General features: G+C 36.6%; 2 protein-coding genes across 2 annotated transcripts in view; one reads left to right on the top strand and one right to left on the bottom strand.

Annotated features, from left to right (window-relative positions):
• PHACTR3 (phosphatase and actin regulator 3) overlaps nucleotides 1-1923 on the top strand; it is a 145894-nt gene extending 143971 nt beyond the window's left edge. Inside the window, exon 12 of the mRNA XM_081324078.1 lies at nucleotides 1855-1923. Coding sequence (XP_081180204.1) covers nucleotides 1855-1870 — 16 coding nt within the window. The 3' untranslated portion in view covers nucleotides 1871-1923. The remainder of the gene's footprint in view (nucleotides 1-1854) is intronic.
• An 8709-nt stretch (nucleotides 1924-10632) lies between these two features.
• SYCP2 (synaptonemal complex protein 2) overlaps nucleotides 10633-26025 on the bottom strand; it is a gene marked incomplete at both ends in the record, with an annotated part of 54466 nt that continues 39073 nt past the window's right edge. The window contains 14 exons of the mRNA XM_081323643.1: nucleotides 10633-10704; nucleotides 10818-10874; nucleotides 12703-12781; nucleotides 13815-13873; nucleotides 16042-16141; nucleotides 16225-16319; nucleotides 16630-16760; nucleotides 17724-17867; nucleotides 18365-18455; nucleotides 18821-19000; nucleotides 19986-20227; nucleotides 23525-23729; nucleotides 24621-24758; nucleotides 25056-25237. Of these exons, the coding sequence (XP_081179769.1) occupies nucleotides 10633-10704; nucleotides 10818-10874; nucleotides 12703-12781; nucleotides 13815-13873; nucleotides 16042-16141; nucleotides 16225-16319; nucleotides 16630-16760; nucleotides 17724-17867; nucleotides 18365-18455; nucleotides 18821-19000; nucleotides 19986-20227; nucleotides 23525-23729; nucleotides 24621-24758; nucleotides 25056-25237 (1775 nt within the window). The remainder of the gene's footprint in view (nucleotides 10705-10817; nucleotides 10875-12702; nucleotides 12782-13814; nucleotides 13874-16041; nucleotides 16142-16224; nucleotides 16320-16629; nucleotides 16761-17723; nucleotides 17868-18364; nucleotides 18456-18820; nucleotides 19001-19985; nucleotides 20228-23524; nucleotides 23730-24620; nucleotides 24759-25055; nucleotides 25238-26025) is intronic.

The following is a 26025-nucleotide window of genomic DNA, read 5'->3' as shown; positions in this document are numbered from 1 at the left end:
TATTTCCCTTCATTCATGAGTTGCTGGGGTGCCCAAGGTGATTGAAATGAAACTGATCTGTCTGCTTTTCATCCCAAACTCACCATCAGTTTACTTGGTAATTCTCTAAGCTTAAGCATTTAGTCTCAGGTTGGTCAAGTAATGAAAAATACACTGCTGTTATGCAAAAGAACAGGAACAACAAACCTGAAAAATCAAATTATCAATAAATATTCAGCACAATTTGAGTGAGCGCAGACCATTTTTAAACAAAAGGTAACTTATGGTGTATGCGTCTCAGGGGGTTGGGAGTGGGAGGCACCGTTTTACGGTGGTTCTCCTCCTATCTCCTGGGCCGTTCACAGTCGGTGTTGACGGGAGGGCAGAGATCCGCCCCGAGGCCTCTTGTTTATGGAGTTCCTCAGGGGTCGGTTCTCTCTCCCCTCCTGTTCAACATCTATATGAAACCGCTGGGTGAGATCATTCGTGGTTTCGGGGTGGGGTATCATCAGTACGCTGATGATACCCAACTTTTTCTTTCCACCCCGAACCAACCCAGCGATGCCCTCGCCGTGATGTCCCGGTGCCTGGAGGCGGTCCAGGTCTGGATGGGGAGAAACAGGCTTCGTCTCAATCCCGCCAAGACTGAGTGGCTGTGCATATCGGCATCTTGGGTCAACCAGACTATTCCATCTCTAACGATGGGGGGTGAGGTGTTACCCCCGTTGATAGGGCTCGCAACTTGGGCGTCCTCCTGGATTCACGACTCAATTTTGAAGACCATATAGGAGCCGTGACCAGGGGGGGCTTTTGCCCAGGTTCGCCTAGTGCGCCAGTTGCGACCCTATCTGGACCGAGATGCCCTACGCACAGTCACTCATGCGCTCGTGACCTCCCGTTTAGACTACTGCAACGCTGTCTACATGGGGCTGCCCTTGAGGACCACTCAGAGGCTTCAGCTGGTGCAGAATGCGGCCGCACGAGTTGTGATGGGGGTTTCTTGATACTCCCATGTAACACCTCTACTCCGCGAGCTGCATTGGCTTCCGGTTGCCCTCCGGGTGAGATTCAAGGTGCTGGTGATGACCTATAAAGCCCTAAATGGCTTGGGTCCGGGATATCTGAGGGAACACCTGCTGCCGGCATCAAGTTCCCTTCGTCCAGTGCGCTCCCACAGGGAGGGTCTTCTCAGGGTGCCACCGGTAAGAGATTGCCGGTGGGTAACACCCAGGGATAGGGCCTTTGGAACCAGCTGCCAGTGGAGCTCAGGACTGCCCCCAACCTCTGTTCATTCCGCCGGGGCCTGAAGACCTGGCTCTTCGAGCTCTCTGGCCCAGGCTGAGGATTAATCTTATTTTAACTGGGGTTTTATTTATTTATGCAGGGACAAATATAATTTTTTTAAATTTGTTTTTAACTTTTGTATCTTGGTTTTTTAATCACCCTGTAAACCGCCCTGAGTCCTTCGGGAAAGGGCGGTATATAAATGTAATAAAATAAATAAATAAATAAAATACACAGAAATACCAATTCAGTAGTATGATAAAGTTCAGCAGTGAAAATTACAAAAGGCAGTTCCAGTAATTATTCTCTTGAAGCATGTACAACTATCTTTTGATTGCAACCAATTTGTGAATATAATCTACTGATCAATTGCCTCGCCTGAGCCCTCTCATTAACTTTAAAATTTTGAGGAAAATAAAAGTTTCCATTTGACTACCAATAGGTAGGTAGGTAGGTAATAACTAACTGACTGACTGACTAACTCATGCTTAGGTCATTGCATGCTGCCATTTCTTACATGAAGTTGTTTTTTGTGACAGAACTTCTAAAGAATTGCCATAGTCACTGTTTTTTTCCCCTTTTAACTTCTAGATTCCACAGGCCATAGAGATTTTCTTCTGCGAAGAATTTGTCTACTTTTTTTGATATCCACCACTGAACATGCATCAGGGAAAACGTGAAGACCTTTCTCTGAGGTTCAGTCTATGAGAAGCTGATGTTTCAGGTTCAGGAAAGACTGCAAATTCCATCTCTGCAGCTCATCTTTAAAAAGATCTATCCATCGAGGGCCGTCACCTTGGAGCCGCAGCCCTCAAGGGGTGGGAAAATTCACTGACAATATTGAACTCATCCAAAAGGAAATGACTGCATTCCTTTGCTACTTGTTTTAAACTGAATTGCTGCATATCTTGAGAAAAGAGATGTTGTGCATGTACAGGCTCTACCATTCCAAGGCCTCCGACGTAATGGACACGGCGCACACCATCATTCAGTATTATCATGGTGACAAGACATTGGGGACTTACCACAATTAGTTTGTACAAAACACTTAAGTTCATGTTCTATAAAGTTATTTACTATATTGTTTCTTTTCTTTTTATATATATATATAATGTCTAACAAAACACTCCTCTTTTTTTGAACTGTTCATTTTTTTTGTTAATTAAATGATTGCTTACTGCAGAAAACAATTCCGCAGACCTCCATGTTTTATGGGATTTAGCATCAGAGTTTAAAGGAACATGGGAAACGATTTGATTTTTTCTTTCCCTCAAACAAGTTTTATTATTAGGGGCTTCCATTTTCTAGAAGGAAGATTCAAGTGTAGGACTGCAAAAAATGGATGTTATTGGGTCGATTTTTTATCATGGTAACTGAGATGTTGAACTAGTTCATTGGAAAAATGAAAGTTAAAGGGCGAGAACCTATTTTAGGCTACGATTATTTAAAAGGGCAGGGTTAAAAGGCAGAATATCTGTATGTGTGAAATGGTTGCAATCTGTTTGTTTGCACAGTACGATGTGAAATTTGATAACCGCCTTCCTTAATGGAGAAAGAGCTCCTATTAGAAGAGCTATGGAAGTAAATGAGTTTTTTAAAAAAGAATATTTTCATCTGAATCCTGATGTGAACAACCACAACTGCTTCAGTATCTGGTGAATGCAGTTGTACACCCAATGATCTCAGATCACTTCCCACCAATACTTTTGGATGAAGTCTCGCAAGAGTAAAATCAATAGACAAAAATATGTAATGTTGCAAATTGAGTGTATAAGACATACCTATTTTTTTTCCCGTAAGAATTACAAGTCCTCCACATTGCAGACAAAATGCAAAGAGCAGCTGAATAAAACCATGGTATGGAAAATGCAGACCTATGCAATCATTAAATCATTCAGGCAGACATAATTCACGAGGCATATTCAGGAACCAGCTAGAAATTACTAATCTCATAAACATTTCACTGTTGGAAGAACTAAAAGACAAGGTTAGGGACAGATCATCATAGAAAAAATTGGTCTATGTGATTGCTAAGAGTTGAGAACGTGAAGGAACGTAATCAGTCAACCAACCATTAATCAATCACAAACTGTCTTATGTGACAGCATTTGATTGATCACAAGTAGTGCAAATCTGAGTTAAGGCACTAAAAATGATGTCAGGGAAAAGAATAAAACACAGTAAAATCATACCCCACAATGAAATTCCCGACAGGACAAACACTGTCTCTCTCCTATGCACTTCTGAGTAAATTATTAATATATGTACTCAGTCTGGTTTATGCATGCTTAAAAATATCCTGGTTTTGCATTATGCAAGATGTTATTCGTAAATATGTTGCAGTGAGTAATCCCCACTCCTAAGACTGGGAGGATGATTATGCTGAAGTGTTTCAAAGGTCTATTACTCTTAAAATCCTGGGCTGCAGTTGCATACTGTACATATTGAGCAGTTTGCTTTCCTTTTTCATAATTCATTTTAATTGGGAGAAATTTTGTGCAGAAAAGATCCCTATAGATTACTGTTTACTGAAACTGAAATCAGAGTTGACCAAATCATAATAAGCTGTTAGCTCAATACAAAGCCACAGTGTCTCCAGAATATATACAATTATTCAGAAATTCTTCATAAAGTAGATAAATATTATAAAGAGACATGTGCATCAGCACAGCAAGACTCAAGCTAAGAGGTTGGGAGTATGAGGTACAATCTGGAACATGTTTTCATTTGCCTGTTCTATTCTAATTTTCGGTTTCAAGAAACCTGAAGAAAGCAAACAGAGTGGGAAGATCCCCCCCATTTAAGGAGGGAAGGGAGGAAAACTTTGGATCCAGTGGAACCAGTGTTTGGCAAGTCGACTCTCCAATCAGAATAATTTGCAACTGCACAATCACTGGTCATTTCATTCAGTGAACAGAGATATGAGATGATACCTGGATAAGAAAAGTCCTCAGCTTTTTGTCCCACCTCATTATAATCCCCTTTGGGCCCCAAAATGTTGCTGAGTCTTCTGTCATCTCTTCTATAGGTGAAGCAGGCAGAGATCTCTCAACCATTTCTCATGCAACTTAAATTTGAGACACATCATCATCTCAGTAGTTATCCTATAAACTTCCAGAACTAAACACAGGCCTCTAAAAAGAGTTTGAGCAGAGCAGCATAGAAAGTTTTTTAAAATTATTAATATATTTAAGTTTACAGACCACCCAACTCCAGTGGCCTCTAGACAGCATACAAAACTGGTCTCTTTTAGCACCTCTTTCATAATGCTGGTTCATGTCTAACAAGGAACTGATAGGTCCATCCAGATCCATCATAACACTTACATGCATTCAGAAAAAGTGCTACCATTTTACCTGTTCCCCTTAACTACCACCTTCTCCTCTTTTCACAACCATTCTTCATCATTCTCACTCTGCAGCTTGACATAGTCTCTCCTGAAATAAGTTACAGGTAGGTAATTAAAAAAAATCAGAATGTGGCTCAACTGCTCCTCCCCAAACTATGCTTTCTATAAAATTTGTTCTGCCCAATTCACATGAATGCATTTAACTTTCAAAAATTCTCAGGTTTTTTCCCCATGCTTGATTGGAGATTAGGCTTTATTGTTTTCTGAATTTTGCCCAGGATTTGGTCACCTAGTTATATATGGCCACGCATACAGCAGTATTTCTAAATCTGAGTACCCTCCCAAGGGGCTGATTTCACCCTCCAGAGTTTTACAACATGCTAATACTGATAATACTGGAAGTTAAGCCTATGCAACAGAAAATTCCCCACTTATGAAAGTTGCTGTAGGATGACCTGACTTGGATTTAATGCTTTGGTTTCTTATTCCACTATGAGGAATTGGAAAGATTGCCTTAACTGCTGATTGGAGCAATCTAACTCCACAAAATATATAAATAATATATTTATGGCACACATTACTGCACGGAGGGGATCTCTGTGTAGCTATTTTCCAAGTTCCAATCTGCTTTGACCGCATCAATCGCCTTTATCAGAAAGAAGATGTAAGGAAAGACCTGGATTTAGAGCAACTAGAACTAAGGAGAAATTTCTTGACAATGAGAGCAATTGATTAGTGGAACAGCTTGCCTTGAGAACTTGCAAGTGCTCCATCACTGGAGGTTTATAAGAGATTGAGCAGCCATTTGTCCGAAATTGTATAGGGTGTCCTGCTTAAGCAGCAAGTGGGAATAGAAGACCTCCAAGGTCTCTTCCAACTCCCACCTCCTGTGTCAGGATGCACACATGAACTCTATGTATAAAGTCTCAGAAGCTGGAAGTGAGGATTTTGGTGGATTAGATTAGAATCCTTTATTGGCCAAGTGTGGTTGGAATTTGTCTGCAGCCCATAAGCTCTCCGTGTACATACAAGCAACAAGTGATCATAATCATAAAATACCATCGGCATAAATCATAAGATACAACAGTGAGTAATGGGATTCTAAATAAGCAATCAACATAAATCATAGATACAAACAACAAAGTAACAGTTATAAGAAGCTAATGAAACAGGTAATAGGAAAGATGAGAACAATAATAGTAATATAGCCCCACTAGGTGGTTTGACAATCCAGGGCATAGGCAGTGTTGTGGGAATTAATGGTTTAACAGAGTGAGGGTATGGGAGAAAAAAAACTGTCCTTTTATCTAGTTGTTTAGGTATGCAATGCCCTGCAGGGTCATCTTGAGGGAAGAACTTGAAACAGATTATGTCCAGGATGTGTGATGTCTGTAGACATTTTCACAGCCCTCTTTCCAGCTTGTGTAATATACAGGTCCTCAATGGAAGGCAGGCTGGTTGCAATTGTTTTTTTCCTGCAGCCCTAACTATCCATTGTCTGTGTCTGTCCTGTTTGCTTGCTACGCCAAACCAGACAGTTATAAAAGGTAAAGGTAAAGGTTCCCCCGCACATGCGTGCTAGTCGTTTCCGACTCTAGGGGCCGGTGCTCATCTCCGTTTCAAAGCCGAAGAGCCAGCGCTTGTCCGAGGACGTCTCCGTGGTCATGTGGCTGGCATGACTAGACACCAAAGGCGCACGGAACGCTGTTACCTTCCCACCGTAGTGGTCCCTATTTTTCTACTTGCATTTTTACGTGCTTTCGAACTGCTAGGTTGGCAGAAGCTGGGACGAGTAACAGGCGCTCACTCTGTTACGTGGCACTCGGGATTCAACCCGCCAAACTGCCGACCTTCTGATCGACAAGCTCAGCGTTATAGAGGTATATAATTCCTTGGTAGAACTGTATCAGCAGTTCTACAAAGCAGATGTGTACATTTCCACGTATAGATTGTTGTAAGACTAAGCGATGGGCACAACAGATTTTCATATTAGTCCCTTAAATAAGAAAAGAAAATACCTGCAATCTCACCTTCTATCCCTTGAAGTTCTTTCTAATAGAGTGAGTTGGTTTAAATCAAAATTCAGGAGGACCACCTAGTGGGAATAAAAATTATTGCAGAAAGAGAAGCACTTTTCAAAGTAAATTCCATCTAACTCAGCTCCACTGGATGAAATCACAGAAAGTCTAATTGCAGGTTAGCCATTAGGGTATAAAACAATTAAAGAATTTTGAGCTGAATGAGCATCTCCCTTTAAAAATATTTTTCAATAAAAATAGTGCTCAATGCTGAAAAAAAGGAAATATTTAATATTTTAGTTCCTTCATTTGGAAATTCACAATACCTTAGTTCTCATTGCTGCCATTAAATTCATAAAACCTTAGCTCTCAATCTTGTCCATCCAATTACGTTGTCAGAAAAAAAATGGTTCTCTTGATTTATCCTCTGAATCTCAAGTTAATCTTTTGATCGATCTTATTGAAGTTCTCATCCCTATTAGATTATAAATTACGTAGAAACAATTCTACAGGAAACTTCTAGATTTGGGAAAGTAAAACCACAACAGCAGAGAGGCAGATTTAACACCTGTGCCAATTTCAATTGTTAATGCAGTAATTATGGGGCCACTTGATTTAGCATGCAAATTACCAATCAAGGAGAATATTTGTACTCAGTGTTGCCTAATTTGGGTAATAAACCTCTGCAAGAAAACAACCAGCCTCAGAGAGCACCAAGGACCCCTCACAGCAAAATATAAATATCTTCTAAATGGTGGCAGACTTCTCTAGTTTGCAAACAGGTTATCAAGCTGCAGGATTCTTCTGTATTAACATTTGGGTGTACAAGAATGGAAATCCCCCCCAAAAAAGAAAAAATCCCCCGTTATTTATATATAATGTATATAAATAAAAATATAAATTATATATAAATCAAATAAATAAATAAATAAATAAAATATTTCTAACTACCGGTACATAACTAGAGTTGGGTTAAAACTTAGTTGCACTTGGAATCAATAAAGCAGAAATGGCTTCAACTCACTTTTCTCATTGATTTCAGTGGAACATAATTGCAAGTAAGACCCAATGCACAGTACATTTGATGGAGTATGAGAACGTGATCCAGAAAACCATAATCTGACAGGATGAAAAATGGACAGCCAGAGAATATTGAATAAATTTCCCTGTTAATAATGGCCATTCCATAGAGGGCAACAGTGAGAATACAGAATCAGCAAAAATCTGAGAGGCCTAGCTTGATTCAAGGATTCAAGCCTGAGGAGGCTGCTACCTGAAAAAAAAAGTTCCTAATATGGTAACTTTGTTTTGGTAAATCAGTGAGGGGAACTTGATATCGTAAAAAGGTTTACTTGCTTATTTATTTTTCATATTTTATCCCTAACTTACTTACTCACATTTATTTATTTATGAATGAATGAATGACATTTATTTGCTGTCCATCTCATGGTTCAGATAACTCTGAGGGGCTACAAAAAAGTAAAATCAGAAATAAAACCCAGAAGAGTGTCATCAAAGGAAACAACCATCTCCTCCACCCACAGAGATAGGAAATAGACAAAAGGCCCTTCAGTTACTCCAACACAAGGCCTGCCTGGGGATTAGCTATGTTTTTAATTCTCCTCCAAAGCTTGTTCAGGTGAGCAACATGCAAATTTTCAGAGGGGTGCTGTTAAAAGGGGGCAGGAGCTACAACAGAGAAAACTCACCTCCTGGGTCCTGCTAGATGACATTGATTGACGGGACCAGGGGCAAGCCAACTCTGATACATCTCAGAGGACAGGCAGAATCAGGCAGAGACAATCCTTATGGGTAGGGCCTCTGCAATGTAGGGCTTAAAGGTGACAAGCAGCAGCTTGAATTTCCCCCTAGAAGGCCACTGTAATTAATGCATTGCACAGCATATGGGTGTTATGTTGGTAAGGGGTACTCTACCAATCACTGCTCATCCTGCTGAATTTTTATGAGCTATAACTTCCAAGCAATGTTTTTTAAGAGATCCTCATATAGAATACATTTCACTAGTTCATCCAGGAGATGACCAATACATAAATGACTGTATGAAGGAAAAGGTCCAACTGGTATACAACATGAACTTGTATGAAGGTTCTTCTGATCACGGCTTCTACCAGCTGTTCAAGCGGGAACTGCGAGACAAGGAGGACCCCCCACATTATGCACCAGGCTTGAACAGGGCAGTGGAGGATCTCCAGAACGGTGCAATTCAAACACACGCAGCCATTCAACCTTGCTAGGGTGTTGTCCGATCTTGTTTCCCCCACCCAGTCCCCGCACTCACCGACTTGCAGTCAGCTCAGGAAGATACCATGATCAAAGTATTGAAAAGAAATGAAGAGCAACAGGATGGTTGCCCCTTCGCTATCCAGACATGATCACAGGCCATCACAGAGTAATCAGTGCCATTTCCACACTATGCCCCAGCCTGAAAACACCATACTTCACACCAGGTATGGCTTGTGTAGGTAGAAATCCTTAAATAATAATTATATAAATATAATTCAGCAATATCTGGAGGGTATAATAAGCTGTATTTATAAAAGAAAAGTAATAATTAGGGTCATTATTTCACCACCCTATTTTGCCTATAGGCTTAAAAATTGCCTATATTTTCAATGTTTATCCAAGGAAAAATCTATTAGACTTTTGTTCCTCTGTTAGTATGCCATTCCAATGGGAATTATATTGTAAGCCAAATCATTCACTTTAACATTCCTGTTAGATATTGTCTTTTCCTGAAACCTGATTTAGTAGGGTTTTTTTTAAAAAAAGTGGAAAAAGTAGAACATATGCTTCAATGAACTCATAACCATGAAAATTTGACTTTCCATGAAAATATAATATGTAGAAAATTTATCACTGCAAAATTACATTAGTATTACATTCGAAGGAAGCATTTAAGCTATCATTCCACTACGTACTCAGAGTAGTCCATTAAATTAAATGTATCCCCAAATATAGATTTCTTTACATAACTTCCTTGAATGATAGAGGAAAAATTACTACCAATTTTTCTTTATTAATCTTTTGTTAAAAAATACTTTAATCTTCTAAGGTACAATTTTCTATAATTTTAAAAATACACTTACAATACAGCTGAAGGATAGAGTTACAATTTTAGACCAGCAATTTCAGTTGAACCTATTATGACAGAGAACTTGGAAAAAACCTTCATAAAACTTTTAAATTTATTTTTAAATCTCTAAAGATTTCTAATTATTTTATACCTAGTATATTGCCATTTTAATGGTAATATTATGAAAATATCCAATGTACCTGATGAACCAGCATATTGAATTTAGATTTACTCACTGTTAAAGAAATTCAATAAAATCAATAGGTCAACAAATAACAAATGTATTCATTATATGATAAGTTTTATCCAGATATCCCTCAAGGACAGTAGTCCTGAGAACACAGAACAGATCAAATTATACGCTTCCTATTAGTTATTTCTGAGATTTTAAAAGCCCAACCTCAGAAACTACAAAAGGAGATATGGTGTGGCTGGATATTAGGATAAAGAGGAACATTACATCTGAAGGATTTAATGGACATTGGTCTCACATTATGTCCCAAACATAATGGCAAAAAATAGTTTACTTTATAAGTTACTAGTCAGAAAACTGAGTTTCTCAGAATATTCAGAATTAGATTTTAGATTGCCTTTTGTAAATTAGATCCAAGTCATCTAAAGTTATTTATGACTAACTTCTATGAATGTCAGTTGTAGTTAGCTGGCCATTGCATATTAAGAATGTCTCATATTAAGAATGTTGTTTTTATAATGGCATTTAAAAAAAATAACATTAAGCTGAATGAGTTACAATAACAATTGAAATAATTTTCATGAAAATTGTTTGCTCTTTATAATTATGTCTAGCCAATAATGTCTCAGAGGTAAATTTACTGGTCGGTCACATTAAAATGCAGTATAAATATATACAGTCTTTCATTTTTTTTGCATTTACACTCTAAATTATGTTACAATTTTCTACCTTCTGCCATAAAGAGGGATTGCAACCCTTTGCGAACATTAAGCAATTCTTCTTCATGCTGTGAGTAAAAAAATAAGCATAATTTATTTTTTAAAATAATTTCCCCAAAACTTTGTTTAAAGTTATATAATAAATACAGAATTGAATGTATGATAAAAAGATAATATTTACCATTTCCTTAAGAAATTTATCTTGAATCCCCTTAATATCTTCTTTCAATAAATGTACCTGAAATGCATACAAAAAAAATATTTATTTTGAAGCAAACTTGAATCTATAACTGATAGTAAGGGCAAATAAATGGCTTTACAATGCTTCCAACACATAGTCATTTCAGAATTCTGTGTTGGTATAACATGGCTTCTAGGCTGCAACTTATCACTAGTCTGTAACAGTATTTCAAGAGTCGTAAGCACTTCTTTTAAAGGTTCATTCAGAGTTATCCGTCTTCTATCATTTGCTTTTCTAGTTCCGAAATTCACATTTTCTATGTTTCAAAACTTCAAACAGAAACCTTTGAGGGAGATGGGTGGTTCAGAAATGTGATAAACAAAAAAATAAATAAAACTGCCTCCAAGTTTGTAAGCAATCCTGATGTTCTCAATAATTGTTCTGACTTTGCTTATAAGACTAAACTACTGATTATCTTGTCTACAGATTGGGGGGAAAAAATCATACACCCAGACAAATTCCTCTGAGGCCACAATTTTGTATTGGGAATGATTCAGAGACCCCAAAAGATCATGGCAGAACTATTTACTGATAGGCAAAGCTGATTCAAATTATGGTAAATGCACAGAGAAACAGAAGTCAGCACACATTAAGATTGGAAAATTATGCTCACAGATGCCAACAGTATGCTTGCTGAATCATATTCTACCTGTGGGACTGCCCTAAACACTATAATTAAGCACAGGTTGAAAACAGGAAGAGGTGGGTGCCACTGGTTCTAAAGTTATGAGGCAGGAAAACAGGAAAGGTTTCAGATTTTATGCTCCAGAATATTTCAGGACACAGGGAAGGAAGGAAGGAAGGAAGGAAGGAAGGAAGGAAGGAAGGAAGGAAGGAAGGAAGAAAGGAAGGAAGGAAGGAAGGAAGGAGAAAGAAAGAAAGAAAGAAAGAAAGAAAGAAAGAAAGAGAAAGAAAGAAAGAAAGAAAGAAAGAAAGAAAGAGAAAGAAAGAAACAAAGGAAGAAAGAGAAAGAAAGAAAGAAAGAAAGAAAGAAAGAAAGAAAGAAAGAAAGAAAGAGAAAGAAAGAAACAAAGGAAGAAAGAGAAAGAAAGAAAGAAAGAAAGAAAGAAAGAAAGAAAGAAAGAAAGAAAGAAAGAAAGAAAGAAAGAAAGAAAGGTGTATTGACTGATTGTTTCATAAGGAAAGTTTAACATTCGTTCTAGGTTTGCAACATAAACACTAATAATTATTACAAGGAGTAGAAAATTCAGACCGTATTAACTTTTTTGGGGCAGTAGCTATTTCAATTCGCAATTTTTTTTTTGTATATTGAAAGTAGGTATTAGAAACAGTATTTTTTAGAGGGGGGGTATTTTAAATCAACTGTACTTTTGACTAGCATACAAAACCTTGCTTATTCAAGTTAATTTCTTCCTTGTTTTCTCAATGAAACCCCAAGTACTTTATTTTGTGCTAGCTAATAATAAGGGACGCGGTGGCTCAGTGGGTTAGGACGCTGAGCTTGTCGATCAGAAGGTCGGCAGTTTGGCGGGTCGAATCCCGGGTGCCGCGTAGCAGAGTGAGCGCCTGTTACTCGTCCCAGCTTCTGCCAACCTAGCAGTTTGAAAGCACATAAAAATGCAAGTAGAAAAATAGGGACCACTACGGTGGGAAGGTAACAGCGTTCCGTGCGCCTTTGGCGTCTAGTCATGCCGGCCACATGACCCCTAGAGTCAGAAACGACTAGCACGCATGTGCGGGGGAACCTTTACCTTTACCTTTAATGATAAGGACCTTCCTGTTCTGACCCCAATTAGATCATTATTTCCCTCTTTTGCCTTAACCATTATGATCACCTCAGCCAGCCACAAGGGAAAATACATACTTGAGACAAAAAAATATTTTCCTCTTGATCAGCAGTATGGAAAACGTTCTTCTCAAATGAAGTTTTAAGATTCTGGAATCTAAGGAAGCGTAGATCAAACCAACATTTTAGTTATTTGCTTTGACATAGAGAAAAATATTCATAATAAAAAACCCCACTTGTTTCCATTTTATCATAGTCAAACTTATAGTCACAAGACTGCAGCCCTTCTGGATCAAGGCCAGCTTCTTTAGCAACCTGTTACTATTGTGAGGAAAATAAGTTCTCGGAGGAATGGGAGCATATCAGCAAAAGAGAAACCTGGAAGGTATGTGTGTTAATCAAACAGACACATAGAGGACTTGAAGTGTCACAGAAAATTTTATCAATATTTATATGGCAACCTACTGACCTGTTTTTTTCTAAGACTTTCTTCAAGATAATAAGTTTTATTTCTTGAAGTTAATAGTAGAAGGGTGGGGAGTAACTTGAGAATTGTATGCATGCTTACATTGTTTATTACTTATGCATCATTTTCTCTCACAAAATTCTTTGGAGGATATTCCACCACTGTGCACAATTAAATATAAATACTGCAGTGAACCTTGATTATTGGCTTTGAGTCCTGCATTTTGATTCCACACTACTAACAGCCCACTAAATATTTCTGGAAATATTTTTCAACAAAGAATAAAGATAATAAGATGCTGCTGATTCCTATCTGCCAAATGGTATTCAGTGGCATCTTGGCTATAAACATTTGAAGGTAACACTTAAGCACTATGGATTATATTAACCAAATAACAGGTTTATCCTTAAAAGTCGTCATCACAGTTTATGGCTGTAAATTCCATACACAATTTGCTTTGATTTAATTATTCTGAGAATCTATGTCAATGAGTGAGCTGAAATTATAAGATTATGAAAATGAAAATTTTCTTAAAGAAAAAAAATCACTGGGACTACCATGGCTCACTTACGCCATCATTTATCAACTTTGATTTTCAGATATTATTATTACACCGTACACCTCCTAAGGAATGTAAAATAATGGCGTTTAAAAGTATAATTATAACAATTATTATTACATTGATAATATAATATCTGTTATAATAAAAAGGAAACATACTAACCTCTGCTGCTCATTCTTGTTGTAAGTGCTAAATGTCTCAAAATGCTTCTTTGAAAAATTCTAAAAATAGCCAATGTGAAATACAAATTTGAGTTCATTAGATTTTAAACCTAAATCAAGTATAACTTTACTACAAGCTGTAATATAATGCTACTGTTACCAACTGTAATGATTTCATGCTCTATTTTAATCACTTGCTTAAAAGAATTTCTGCTAAGGCCCATAAATTTTCCGACAGCATGATGAAGTCAGCATTGATTGCCATTTTTATTGAGCAGCTCAGACTTGTAAAAATGTGGGGTGAAGTAAGAGATACAGTGAATCATGATCATATTCAATCTCAAAGCATGATGTCAATCTTTTTTTTTTTAAAAAAAAACCTGACTCTAGACTTGGAAATTTTAATCCAGATATCCATTTAATATACTGAGGCTTTTGAGTTGCACCAAATAAAAAATGGGCCAGAGTTGATAAATGAGGAGTTGACCTTTCCTTTTTTTAAAAAAATAGTGATAACAGTAACAGGCTAGTACTGCTGCTGGAAAGCATTTTGTCTCCTTCCTATTTAGAAGCTGGTCAGTTCCAAGCAGTAGTTGGGGAAATAAAGCTATGGAGCAATTTACCACTGCTGGAATGGTTAACTACAATTACCGTATTTTCCGGCGTATAAGACGACTGGGCGTATAAGACGACCCCCTACATTTCCTGTTAAATTATAGGGTTTGGGCTATACTCGCCGTATAAGACTACCCCTCTTCCAACGCACACCAACTAAAAATTAAAAAACATCAGATTTGATTTTAATATGGTAATTTTAATTCAAAAGCTTATGACACGCAGGTGCTTAGTAGGAAAACTGTCACTTATAAACATAAGGCTGTTTGTCATCAAACATGTAAACATAAAACAGTGCAAGTGGATTAAACTATAATAATAATAATAATAATAATAATAATAATAATAATAATAATAATAATAATAATAATTTGGAGGGGACCTTGGAGGTCATCTAGTCCAACCCCCTGCTAAGGCAGGAAACCCTATACCATTTCAGACAAATGGCTGTCCAGTCTCTTCTTAAAAACTTCCAGTGTTGGAGCATTCACCACTTCTGGAGGCAGGTTGTTCCACTGGTTAATTGTTCTAACTGTCAGGAAGTTCTAGGTTGCTTCTCTCCTTGACTAGTTTCCATCCATTGCTTCTTGTCCTGCTTTCAGGTGCTTTGGAGAATAGCTTGGCTCCCTCTGCTTTTTGGCAGCCCCTGAGATATTGGATCACTGCTATCACCCTTCTCTTCGTTAAACTACACATACCCAATTCCAGCAACCGTTCCCTATTTTCCTAATTCACTTTTTCACTTTTCCTAATTCACTCTAAAACTTTCCCTGCGCAGAGCCTTAAGTAACACCAGCTGCCTGCAATTAGTGCAGGTTTGCATCCCACCAGGCTCAAGGTTGACTCAGCCTTCCATCCTTCCAAGGTAGGTAAAATGAGGACCCAGATTGTTGGGGGCAATAAGCTGACTTTGTAATAATGCTGCTGGGGGGGGGTGAAAGCCCTAATAAACAGGCATATACACAGAATGAAGGCTATTGCTAAGCACATTGATTTGTGCTTTAAATTGTAAGCCACCCTGAGTCTTCGGAGAAGGGCAGGATATAAATGGGATTTTTTTAAAAAAAAGACCAAATGGGAGATCCGCTCCAGGTTTTCCAGCCAGCCCGCCCAGTTCCTGAGTCAAATGTGTCCTTAGAGCTAAGCCGCTGCTCTGCCTGCTGCCTTCCCCACCTGCCTTTCAAGTTGGGATATACTACAGCTGCTCTTCAACTTTAGAAGGAAAGACACCCAGACCCCAGCCTGTAAAAAAATCACAGACTGCAGCTTCTTCTCCAATTGGTCCCGCTTTCCCTGTGCAGACTAAATGGGAGATCCGCTCCAGGTTTTCCAGCCAGCCCTGTCCCTAAATTTTCAGCACCCGGCGTATAAGACGACCCCTGACTTTTGAGAAGATTTTCATGGGTTAAAAAGTAGTCTTATATGCCGGAAACTACGGTAGTTGCAAAATTTTGTTTTATAGTTTGTGACATCAAAGCCAGCCTTAGAATGTGACTAGTATGTTTTCCTTTTTTAATACCAATTCAAAGAATATACTTTGCTTTAATATTTTTAAAAATTATTTATTAAAATATGTTTAAGTAATTTAATATTTTTAAAGGAAAATAACATACCGAAAAATCTTTTTCCATCGTTCTCAATATTTGTGAATCTCTTTCAAAACTTTCAAGCTCTTTCAGGAGGCAAGAATGAAGTTTTTCCAGCTGTCTGGTTCTGGAAAAATATAAGCAAAAGTTAAAAATACAACACATATTATAATAACAACATGAAACTCTGGGAATTCATTCTATACAAACCTGTGCTTATGTACATCTCTTCCCATTGTGTTCATATGCTGGTTAGTTGTTTGCAGTGACTGCTTTGCAAAACAGTCGACTTTCTTTGATCGGTTCTAAAAATACAAAGGTTACATCATTATTCCTTTCAAACTGAGCATGGAGTGAAATTTAAAAAAAAGTTTTTTAAAAATTGGGAAATCCTGTCATGTCCATGTAACCTAAAAATCTCAAACCATCAATCATCTTGAAAAGTTTTTCTTGTTTAACAATACTATTCAAATATATATCTACATATATAGCTACATATACAAACAAACATACAAATATACATGCACAAACATAGATGTCTATCATTACCAGAATATGTGAGACAAAGGCAGTATGCACTAAATATATACCTCCAAGAAAGATGTAAATATTCACCTGTATTTTCCTAGCAAATTCCTTATGAAGCTTCTGACAAATCATCTCTACATTTGAACAGTCTGTATCCCAGCCTTCCCCATCAAAAAGAGATGTCTCATTGACAGAAAAAGTAGATAAGTTTTCGGATACTGAAAAAGAATTGTTATTTTAAGATTTAGATGTTATTTAGTCAACTGAATTATCTTTTTAGTTCTAATGTGCTCTACAAGACTTAACACATCTTCTTCAAAGAATATTCCCCTAATATGGCGTAAGCAATTTTCTCATAAGTGTTGGGAATAACGGACAGAAAACCAGGTCACTGCTTCTTTGGACCATTTTATCAAGTTACCAGAGGGCTTTATTCTCTGAGCAGAAAAATAATTACAGCTTCCTATACAAAGGGTAAATACTAATGTTGTTGTTAGTTGCGAAGTCGTGTTTGACCCATCGCAACCCCATGCACAACGTTCCTCCAGGCCTTCCTGTTCTCTTCCATCTTCTGGAGTCCATTTAGGCTCACGCCTACTGCTTCAGTGACTCCATCCAGCCACCTCATTCTCTGTCATCCCCTTCTTCTCTTGCCCTCAACCTTTTCCCAGCATTAGACTCTTCTCCAGTGAGTCCTTCCTTCTCAGTAGGTGGCCAAAGTATTTGAGTTTCAACTTCAGGATCTGGCCTTCTAAACAGCAGTCAGGGTGGATCTGCTCTAGAAATACTAATATAGAGAGGTAATACTATTTTTGAACTGCATGTTGTCAAAAATAAATTCTTGTAAAACCATTACTGATGACTCCTTTATTCAAAGTAACTTCCTGCTATTATTTTTATTTTGAGACAACAGATAATAAAATACAATTTTCTATTAAACTACAAAATTACCCTTTATCGGATATCTGCAAAAAAAAATCTCATACTCAAAAAGTCTGAAGATTACTGTCTCTAGCAAATCCAAAATGAAATCAAAAGAGCTTGTAGATTGGTAGCATGGTCCTCTCAAATTGAAAAGCAACATAAAAGTGACATAAATTAACAGCTTTATTATATGCCATATGTCTTCTGTCATTTCTTGCTCCAATGATTTTTACAGCTTAATTTAAGCTCCAGCTCACCTTTATAAGTGCTATCATCTGCTTTGAATAACTTTCTAGGGAGAAGCTTTATTTTCCTTTCCTCCCTCCTGATTTCTTCTTCATCAGAGTAATTTTCTGTATCTTCCTGATGCAGTCGTTTGAAATTAGGATGCACTGTAGGTCCTTTAATAAGATTATATTTAAACACATGTTATAAAAATAGTAACAATGCTGCTTTGCACATTTCAGACATCCTAAAGAGGGTGCCTCCAAATAATGTTCAAACACTTCAGGAAAACTGTCACTTATGTTTTGTTTTTTTCCTTCTTGGTAATGAAAGGTCCACTAAAAACCACAGTGGCAGTACAAGAAGACGTATTTTGGAAGGGAGGTGAATGGGCAATATTATGACAAGAAACGGTCTCCATAGATAATGCAGTAATTAGCAATAATGAGTTAAAGAAAATTGGGGTGTTAAGAATGTCTTTTTATTCATTTGTTTACTAAACAGATTTATATAATGTCCATCTCACTTTCTAAATGGCTCTGGACAGTTTAAAATTTTAGCAAAAAAGACAGTATTTTAAAATAGCTAGCCTCCACATTGCCATAAATGTAGAGATTTTCATTCTCTGTATAATTGTGGAAAATCTGAATTTATAATTTTTATGAAACTATACCAGATTCGTGTACATCAGTAACACATTCTTCATACTGTAATCTTTCTCTGCTTCTGCAAGGTGTAGTTAACTGAGATGGAGATAAAGAAGCCTAAAAATAATGACATATTAATCAACTTAGAGACCTTTTCTCTTTAATAATTTAGATTCTTCTCATATACATCAGAATACATGTATAAGATTTTATTTGACGCTTGGTTTTTAATAATTTGACATTCGTAAAAATATGCCTTTACATTTCAAGGATAAAAAGGAAATCATTCTTTTTAATACAGAACAAAGAAATGGTTATAAAAGACAAGTAGGATGCTTTTCTTTATAAAAGAGCAATTCTGGATTAAACTATTAAACCAGAAACATATTTAAACTGAACTTAAGTTAGTAACAACAACAGAATTATATTAGATAAAACCAATTTATCAAAAAAAAGTCAAGATTATCTTGACAATATTATACCTCTCTTCTACTATTCATGATATTTTCAGATGTATCTTCTATTTCTGTATGAAATGATTTATCTAAAAAGCCCCTTGTAATGCTCATTACTTCATCAGCTTCACAGATGTTATCCTTGGCAATTTCTGAATTTTTATAATTGATAAATGTTTTTTTTCTATTGAAGGGGCTAAGGTTGGACTACAATAAAAACATAGTTAATAGTAGTGAGTATACAGGTATATAAATTTAATAAATAAATATTCTCCAATTTAAAAACAACAGAAATATTTAAGGTTGCAATCCTATCCATTATTTTCAGCATATAAAGTCTTACATTGCAAACCTGAAATTCTAAATACATTCATTCTGCAATTAAGCTTCATTTATTTATTTATTTTAGTATGTTTCAGCCTAGCCCAAGGCCATCTACAGGCAGTAGCCACAGCAGTGGCAGCTCATATTTGTGTAAATTTTTTGGTTTGCTAACAAAGAATATCGGTCTCCCTTTATTCTTTGTTAGCAAGACAAAAAAATTACACACACACACACACACACACACACACACAAAGATGAACTCCCAATATTATTAATTGCACATTGCAATTCCAATATTCTTAATAATTAAACTAATTATTAAACTATCACCATCCAAGTTATCTGTGAACAGAAGCAGAAATGAAAATGTAGGCTCTGCCACACTGCATCTAAATTCATGTAAACTTTAGCAAAGATAAAAAAATAATCTCAGTGCCTTTATTCTTAATTCCAAGGGAAATTCAGCTGGCTTCTGTACTCTCCTTTTAAAAATTAGCTGAAAACATGCACATTTACTTGACATTTGTAGAATAACAACTTTTCCAGGATCAGAGTGGGGCACCCCACATTACTTGCTAAATAATTTTATATTTTATCCAAAAATAACTTTTAATAATTGTATTTATTCTTTATAAACATTGTTCAGTTTATTTAGTTGTTTTTTATATAAAGGTATTTTTTCTTCTTTTGATTTTTGTAATTTATGAATGTATGATCTCACTTTGGCCAAATTCTAGGTGGACCCCTCTGGGCCACTCTGGGTTTATACTATCAGTGCAGAAGATTGGAAGTTTTAAATTAATACCGAAAAGCAAACAGTGCAAGTGGAAAAACTCATTTTAAAATACGGTAGGTTGTAAATATTTACCAAAGAAAGAGGACTTATCACAGGTGAGAGATCTTCATTTTCAAATACCAGTTTTCTTCCCTTTTCAGAAAGACCCTTCAACAGTTCATTCTCTAAATTAATTTTTCCCATAGTAGAATTTTCTTTAATATTCTCTAAGGATTTCTCCTTGTCAGGTGTTAATTCTTCAAGATAGGATGATAAGGATGACCTTCTCATTGATATGTGCTCTTCAGTAGATTCTTCTGTATGTTTCTCATAACCTTAACAAATTCCATAAACAGACTTCAAAATATTGGCTACAACATATAAAGTGTTATAACATTAAATCAACCTTACAAGTGTATTCTTCTCTCTGGCACAGCCCAGATCAGAAGCTTCTATTTTAGATGTATCATTGAAATCCACCCCCCCTTTTTTGTTAAAAATAGTTAATTTCATGAACTAAAGGTTGAAACTGATTGGATCCATCTCTCACCTACCCAACTCCTTTTTTCAAATTTAAGATGTACTGCAATCGATCCTCCAGCTTTAAAAATCATACCAAGGTAGATAAATCATGCCAAGTTATGACTAATCTAAAACAGAAGTGAAATTGCAAATTTGTGCTGGAAAGGGAGCAAACAGACATAGGCACAAATTGCTGTATTCCTTGAAATGCTAAAAACTATGAGCAGTTCAAATAAGGAATCTACATCTGAAAAATAAAACTATAAAGTTGTCTTGTATTGTGCAGTACATTAGTCCCTGAAGCTCAGTACTCTGAAAACAAAAAAAACCTTTCCTACTTTCCAATAAATTTTTCATGAGAAATGCGATGCTGCTGAGCTTTAGTCCTCAATAATGTTACAATGCACAATAAATTACAGTATTTTTAGGAAATGTTTCCCACAGTATTTTGCTATGGGCCATGATGTATCTGGAAAAAAAACACTTCACAATAAAACTCCCTTTTTATAACCCTGTAATCCCTTAATTCAGGGCAGAGTCAGGGCAACTGGATGGAGCTGCACATTTAGTGGTTGGATACCCCTTCCTGATGCCACGTGGAGTTCACTGATTATTTTTTCTTTGCACCCTAGGAGAGAAACCACTGTCGCTACCTAGGATTGAACTCTCAACCTTCCGATTGGGAGGCGAGTACCTTCACCACTAGGCCACCAGGCCGCTCATCTGAGAGAATACAATGACTTTTCTAAAACACTTAAAATATTTTAATTTTATTAGAAGATAGAAATAGTAAAGGAAATCTAAGAAAAGACAAGATGTGGTTCATATGTTGATTGCATCTGCTTTTCTGGGGCAACCTTGTGTGGCAAGAACATCTTTTAAGTCTACTTTTTAAAACTGGGCATCCTCAGCTCGTTTTTACAGTTTTTCTTGTGACTGAAATGAGCTCAGAAATGATACGTTTTTGTGGGCTATGGAATGATTTGAAGTGCTTCACAAAGGATTTTGGTGAGAATGTAACATTCCTCCTAGAAGCACTGAAACCAGTGAATCCTTCAGAAGGTTCAGGAAAGTTTCAAAAACTTTCCCCACCTTATCTCCATATGCCTGGGCTTGCATAGCCACTTCACTTGGCCAGCAGTCTCAGCAGAAGTGCCTGTGCATGGCCATGTGGACTATTAGAACATGATAAAGCTTCCAAAGTGCCTCTGAACCTTTCTAAGAATTCAGACATCTCAACTTTTTAAGGGCAGTTGAGTTCCAGCAACACGTCTTTGGGAAGTACTCCTTTAAATATATTTTTTTCAGCCTCAGTACTGAAAAGTGATTAGCAAGCCATTTTATTTTAGATGAAAACTATTAGAAGGTGACTTTTACAGCAGCAAAACAACACTGCTTGAAAATAAGTGTGGATATTTCACTCAAACTGGATTTCACAATGGGACAAAGACTAGCATTAAATTGCCAATATTCAGCTTTGCCTTACCAAAAGTCCATCCAAAACGCATCTGAGGAAAAAAAAAGCACGCTCTTGGAAGCTATATCCAAATAATAATGTGGCTTATGTTTAAGAAGCAAATTGCTATAAGAAAATTTAGACTAAACTAACTCTAAGGTATAAATTAAAATAATATCCTTTCTTAATGCAAATCAGCACTGTTTTCTTTTTTAAAAAATGTGATTCCCAGGTGCATGCATAAGATGTTCTTATTCCTGCACCTGGGAGTCACATTTTTAAAAAAAGAAAAACAGTGTGATTTGCATTAAGTGTATAAAGAAAATATGTACAAGATGTTCTACAGATGGCATATGTCTCCAGAAAAACTAGCTAAAATGTTTAAGGACAGATCTATGAAATGTTGGAAATGTCATCAAATACCAGGCTCTTTCTATCATATGTGGTGGACGTGTGCAGAAGCTAAAACCTATTGTAACATAATCAAATCATGGATAGAAAAGATGATACAACAACATATAGAATTAAGACCAGAAATATTCCTGTTGGGTATTTTACCAGAGAAATATAGCAAAGAGAACACATATTTGATTATTCGTATAACCACTGCAGCTAGGATTGTGTTTGCACAAAACTGGAAGGCACTGAAAGCTCCTCCAGAAGAGGAGGTGTTCAGGAAAATAACGGAATGTGTGGAAATGAGTAGATTAACAATGATAATTAAAGATAAGACAGAGTCAGAGTATTACAAAATTTGGGGAAAATTTTACAAGTGGGTGAAAAAGAGAATATGCTTAAAAGACAGCTAACACTAATTTAGATGGAAGAAAAATGAGGAGATAAGGATATTATTATACCTAATACAAACATTGAAAATCCAAGGAGAGGAGCTGCTCGGACATCACCCCTGAATTGTATCGGAAGAGGAATGGGAGGGAAGAAAGGAGAGGAGAGAGGGAAGAGAGTAGAGGAGGGGATAGGAAGTAGGAAGGTTAGAGGGAAAGAGAAGTGGGGAGAAACGGGAGGGGAGTGGTGAGGGAAAAAGGAGAGGAGAGGAAGAAGAGGGAAGTAGGAAAGAAAGGAGAAAGGGAGAAAGGAAGTAGAGAAGAGGGAAGAGAGAGAAGGAAGGTGGATACAGTGAAAGGGGAAATGGACGAGCAGCACCCAAACATACGTGTATTTATTTATGTATGGCGATATATTTGTTGACTTGTTTGTGGAAGAAATGGGAAAATAAAATTGAACATAAATAAATTAAATAAATAAATAAAAAGGAAAGGATACTATTTTAGTTTATACTTTGGGGTCAGGCCTATTGGAAATTCATATACATATATAGAGATAATGTAAGTAGTGGTTATCCATAGCTTTATGGTTAATTGTAAATATACCTGATTGCATGAGCAGGCTCTTCCCTGCGCTACAGACATTGCTAATTATTGTGATAAGATATATTTATAGTTAAGCATAAGTCAAAGTGTCTGAACATAGTGTTGGAAAAGTATTATAGCAAAATTGCTGGAGTTTACTAAGCTGACCAGATATACCTTATAGTTATCCAAAAATTGTTGACTGGTGAAAAATCTCAAGTACATAAATTTAAGTTAAGACTGTCCTACTAGAGTTAAATGTAACAACAAAACCTAAAGCTTACATCTCATTATCTCAGAGAAAGGTGGACTCCCAGATGAAGGAGATGGTGGCAATTCCATTTGTTTTTTTGTCATGTCATCTTTTGCTTTAGTAGATCTTTTTGGCTGATTTATCAATTTTCCTTTGACTGTCTCACTGGCAATTGTATGTTGTTGTATCTCGGATTGATTAACAGCTCTAGATTTTGCCGTAGTTTTATGTTCTGGCTAGAGATACAAAAACCTATCAGACACAGTTTCACTGCACACTAATCAAACTGCGCATTTTAGAAAGAAGCATAATAGTATTTAAAATGTTATTTTTAAAAATGGAAGCTCAAGGTGGAAACGTGAGTAAAGCTTCTACTGTGCTAAAGTTGTGTTTCTACCCATTTTTTCCCCTTCAGCTTACTTTCCTCCTTGGATGCTTGTAAACCTTGTTTTCATTAGTCTTTTAAGGTACTAAAACTACTCACAAAGCATTTGTAGACCCATCTTATCCAATAAGATATTTTTTCTTCAAATCATTACCTGTGATCTGTCTCATACTTGTGGATAAAATCAAAACATCAGTCTGTTTGCTTAGTAAATTTGCTTAATTTTATAATATCAAACGAGCTCCTCTCTCTTTTCTTTTGACCAGAATATTTCCAAGGTCTCTCCCATCTCTGTTATTCTATATTCTTTCCTTCACCTGGTGCAGTTTTGTTTCCCACCCTGTTTCTTTTCTCTTATCATGGCAGTTTCCCTTTCTTCATATCTGATCCCCACTCTGATTTGTCTTTTCTATGTCAGCTCCAGCTCCTGTATAACTCGCACCCTGCTTTGTGTTTGGGATAACAGTGGAGTCCATGATCTACATCCAGAATAACACAGTTATGACTTGCTGCCTGTGAAACTTCAGCAACAGCATAGCAAGGATACATGTAGTCCTTGACTTACGATCAGTCATTTAGTGACCATTCGAAGTTACAATGAACTCTCCCACCCCCATGTGCATACAACCTGGTTGTGAAGTTCTGATAGTTGCCCCCTCCCTTGTGGTCACATGATCACATTTTGGGTGCTCGGCAACCGGCCTGCTTTTACAGCCGTTTGCAGCATCCTGTGTCATCTGACCATGATGTTTGCTGAAAGCTGGTGCTTATTTCCAGTTTTTGTCAAAAAGGCCTCGTGGCAAACAATGATTGATTGTGGTGTTTGCTTAATGACTGTGAATTCACTTAATGACCATGGCGATTTGCTTAAGGGCTGCTGCTGCAAAAAAAAAAAAATAGTAGTAAAATTGGTCACATGATGACTTGCTTTACAACCATCGTGACTTATGACCACAATGGGCAAATCATAGGTCAGGGACTATATTTAATATTTAATATTTATGTAAAACTTTTTTTCTTTGAATTAAGGGTACAGTTGTTCCTCTTTGTTAAATACTATTCCATTCTTTTGAAAATCATATTCTAGGTAAAACAGAAACAGATAGAATGACTCCCCAAAATACTAATTCCAGGAACATATGCTTTTAGTAAAGGTACAATAAAATGCAAAGCTTACATATTCATTTGAAGTGTTCTTCTTATTCAAATATTCAGAAATTTCCTCTTCACTCTCTATCTCTGAACTTGAGAGTTCTTTGTGATATTTTTTGGCTACTGCTGTTTTTCTGAGTTTTTTTGATCTAGTCGGTAGTATTCTTTCCCCATCATCGTTATCATTCTGGTTTTTAGAAATAGGCTCTTAAAAAAATACTTTGCACACTGTGTTAATATTAAAGTTAGATGTTTTCCTAATTGTTCAGCATGTCTTATAGCTATTTACAAAGTAAAATTCAGTACAGAGATCGGCTTCAGAGACTCTGTGTCAGAATTCCTTATCTGGATCTCTCTAGTGACATAATACTGTTATTATTACATCTCAACTAGACAAGCTGGCAGGAAAATTAGGAACACTATAGAGGATGGTAGTTCAGAAAAGGCCATGTTAAGTACACTGGATGATCACAACTTGTTGGGAAATTTCATTGTCTTAATTCACCCCAAGAGGGGACAAACCGGTCAAAAAAGGATTGTCAGCTAAGTATAACTTTATAAGAAATACAATCATCCGTACAAGCTAAATACAATAGGCTTCAAAATATTAACATATCACATTGAAAAACAAAAGGACAATTCATCAGGGCAAGAAGAGCAGAGTAGAAAGAATGTTAGTTATTTTTCTTATGCTCAGGATAAAAGAATATTTTTCTTGACCACAAACTTTCCTCATTGAATAGCAGATTGAACAGACTATCTTAAAAAATAATCTGATCATTTAATTCTTTCTGTGTGCAAAACAGACAGTTTCAATGCTTGTAAAAAAGAATAATTGAAAGAGTTACCTTATTACTTCTGCTTTTTTGGGGTGGAGATATTTCCCTCATCCCTGGTGATACAGAGAATTTATCTAAAAATTCAACATTAATGACAAAACAACCCAAAGATTAATTATATCCTACTACAATGATCAAAATTTTTAGCATTCAATT

The sequence above is a fragment of the Vipera berus genome, assembly GCF_964194415.1.
Source record: "Vipera berus genome assembly, chromosome: 3".
Taxonomy (NCBI): Eukaryota; Metazoa; Chordata; class Lepidosauria; order Squamata; family Viperidae; genus Vipera; species Vipera berus.
The sequence above is the reverse complement of the archived record's forward strand: the minus strand, read 5'-3'. Positions and strand labels throughout refer to the sequence as shown.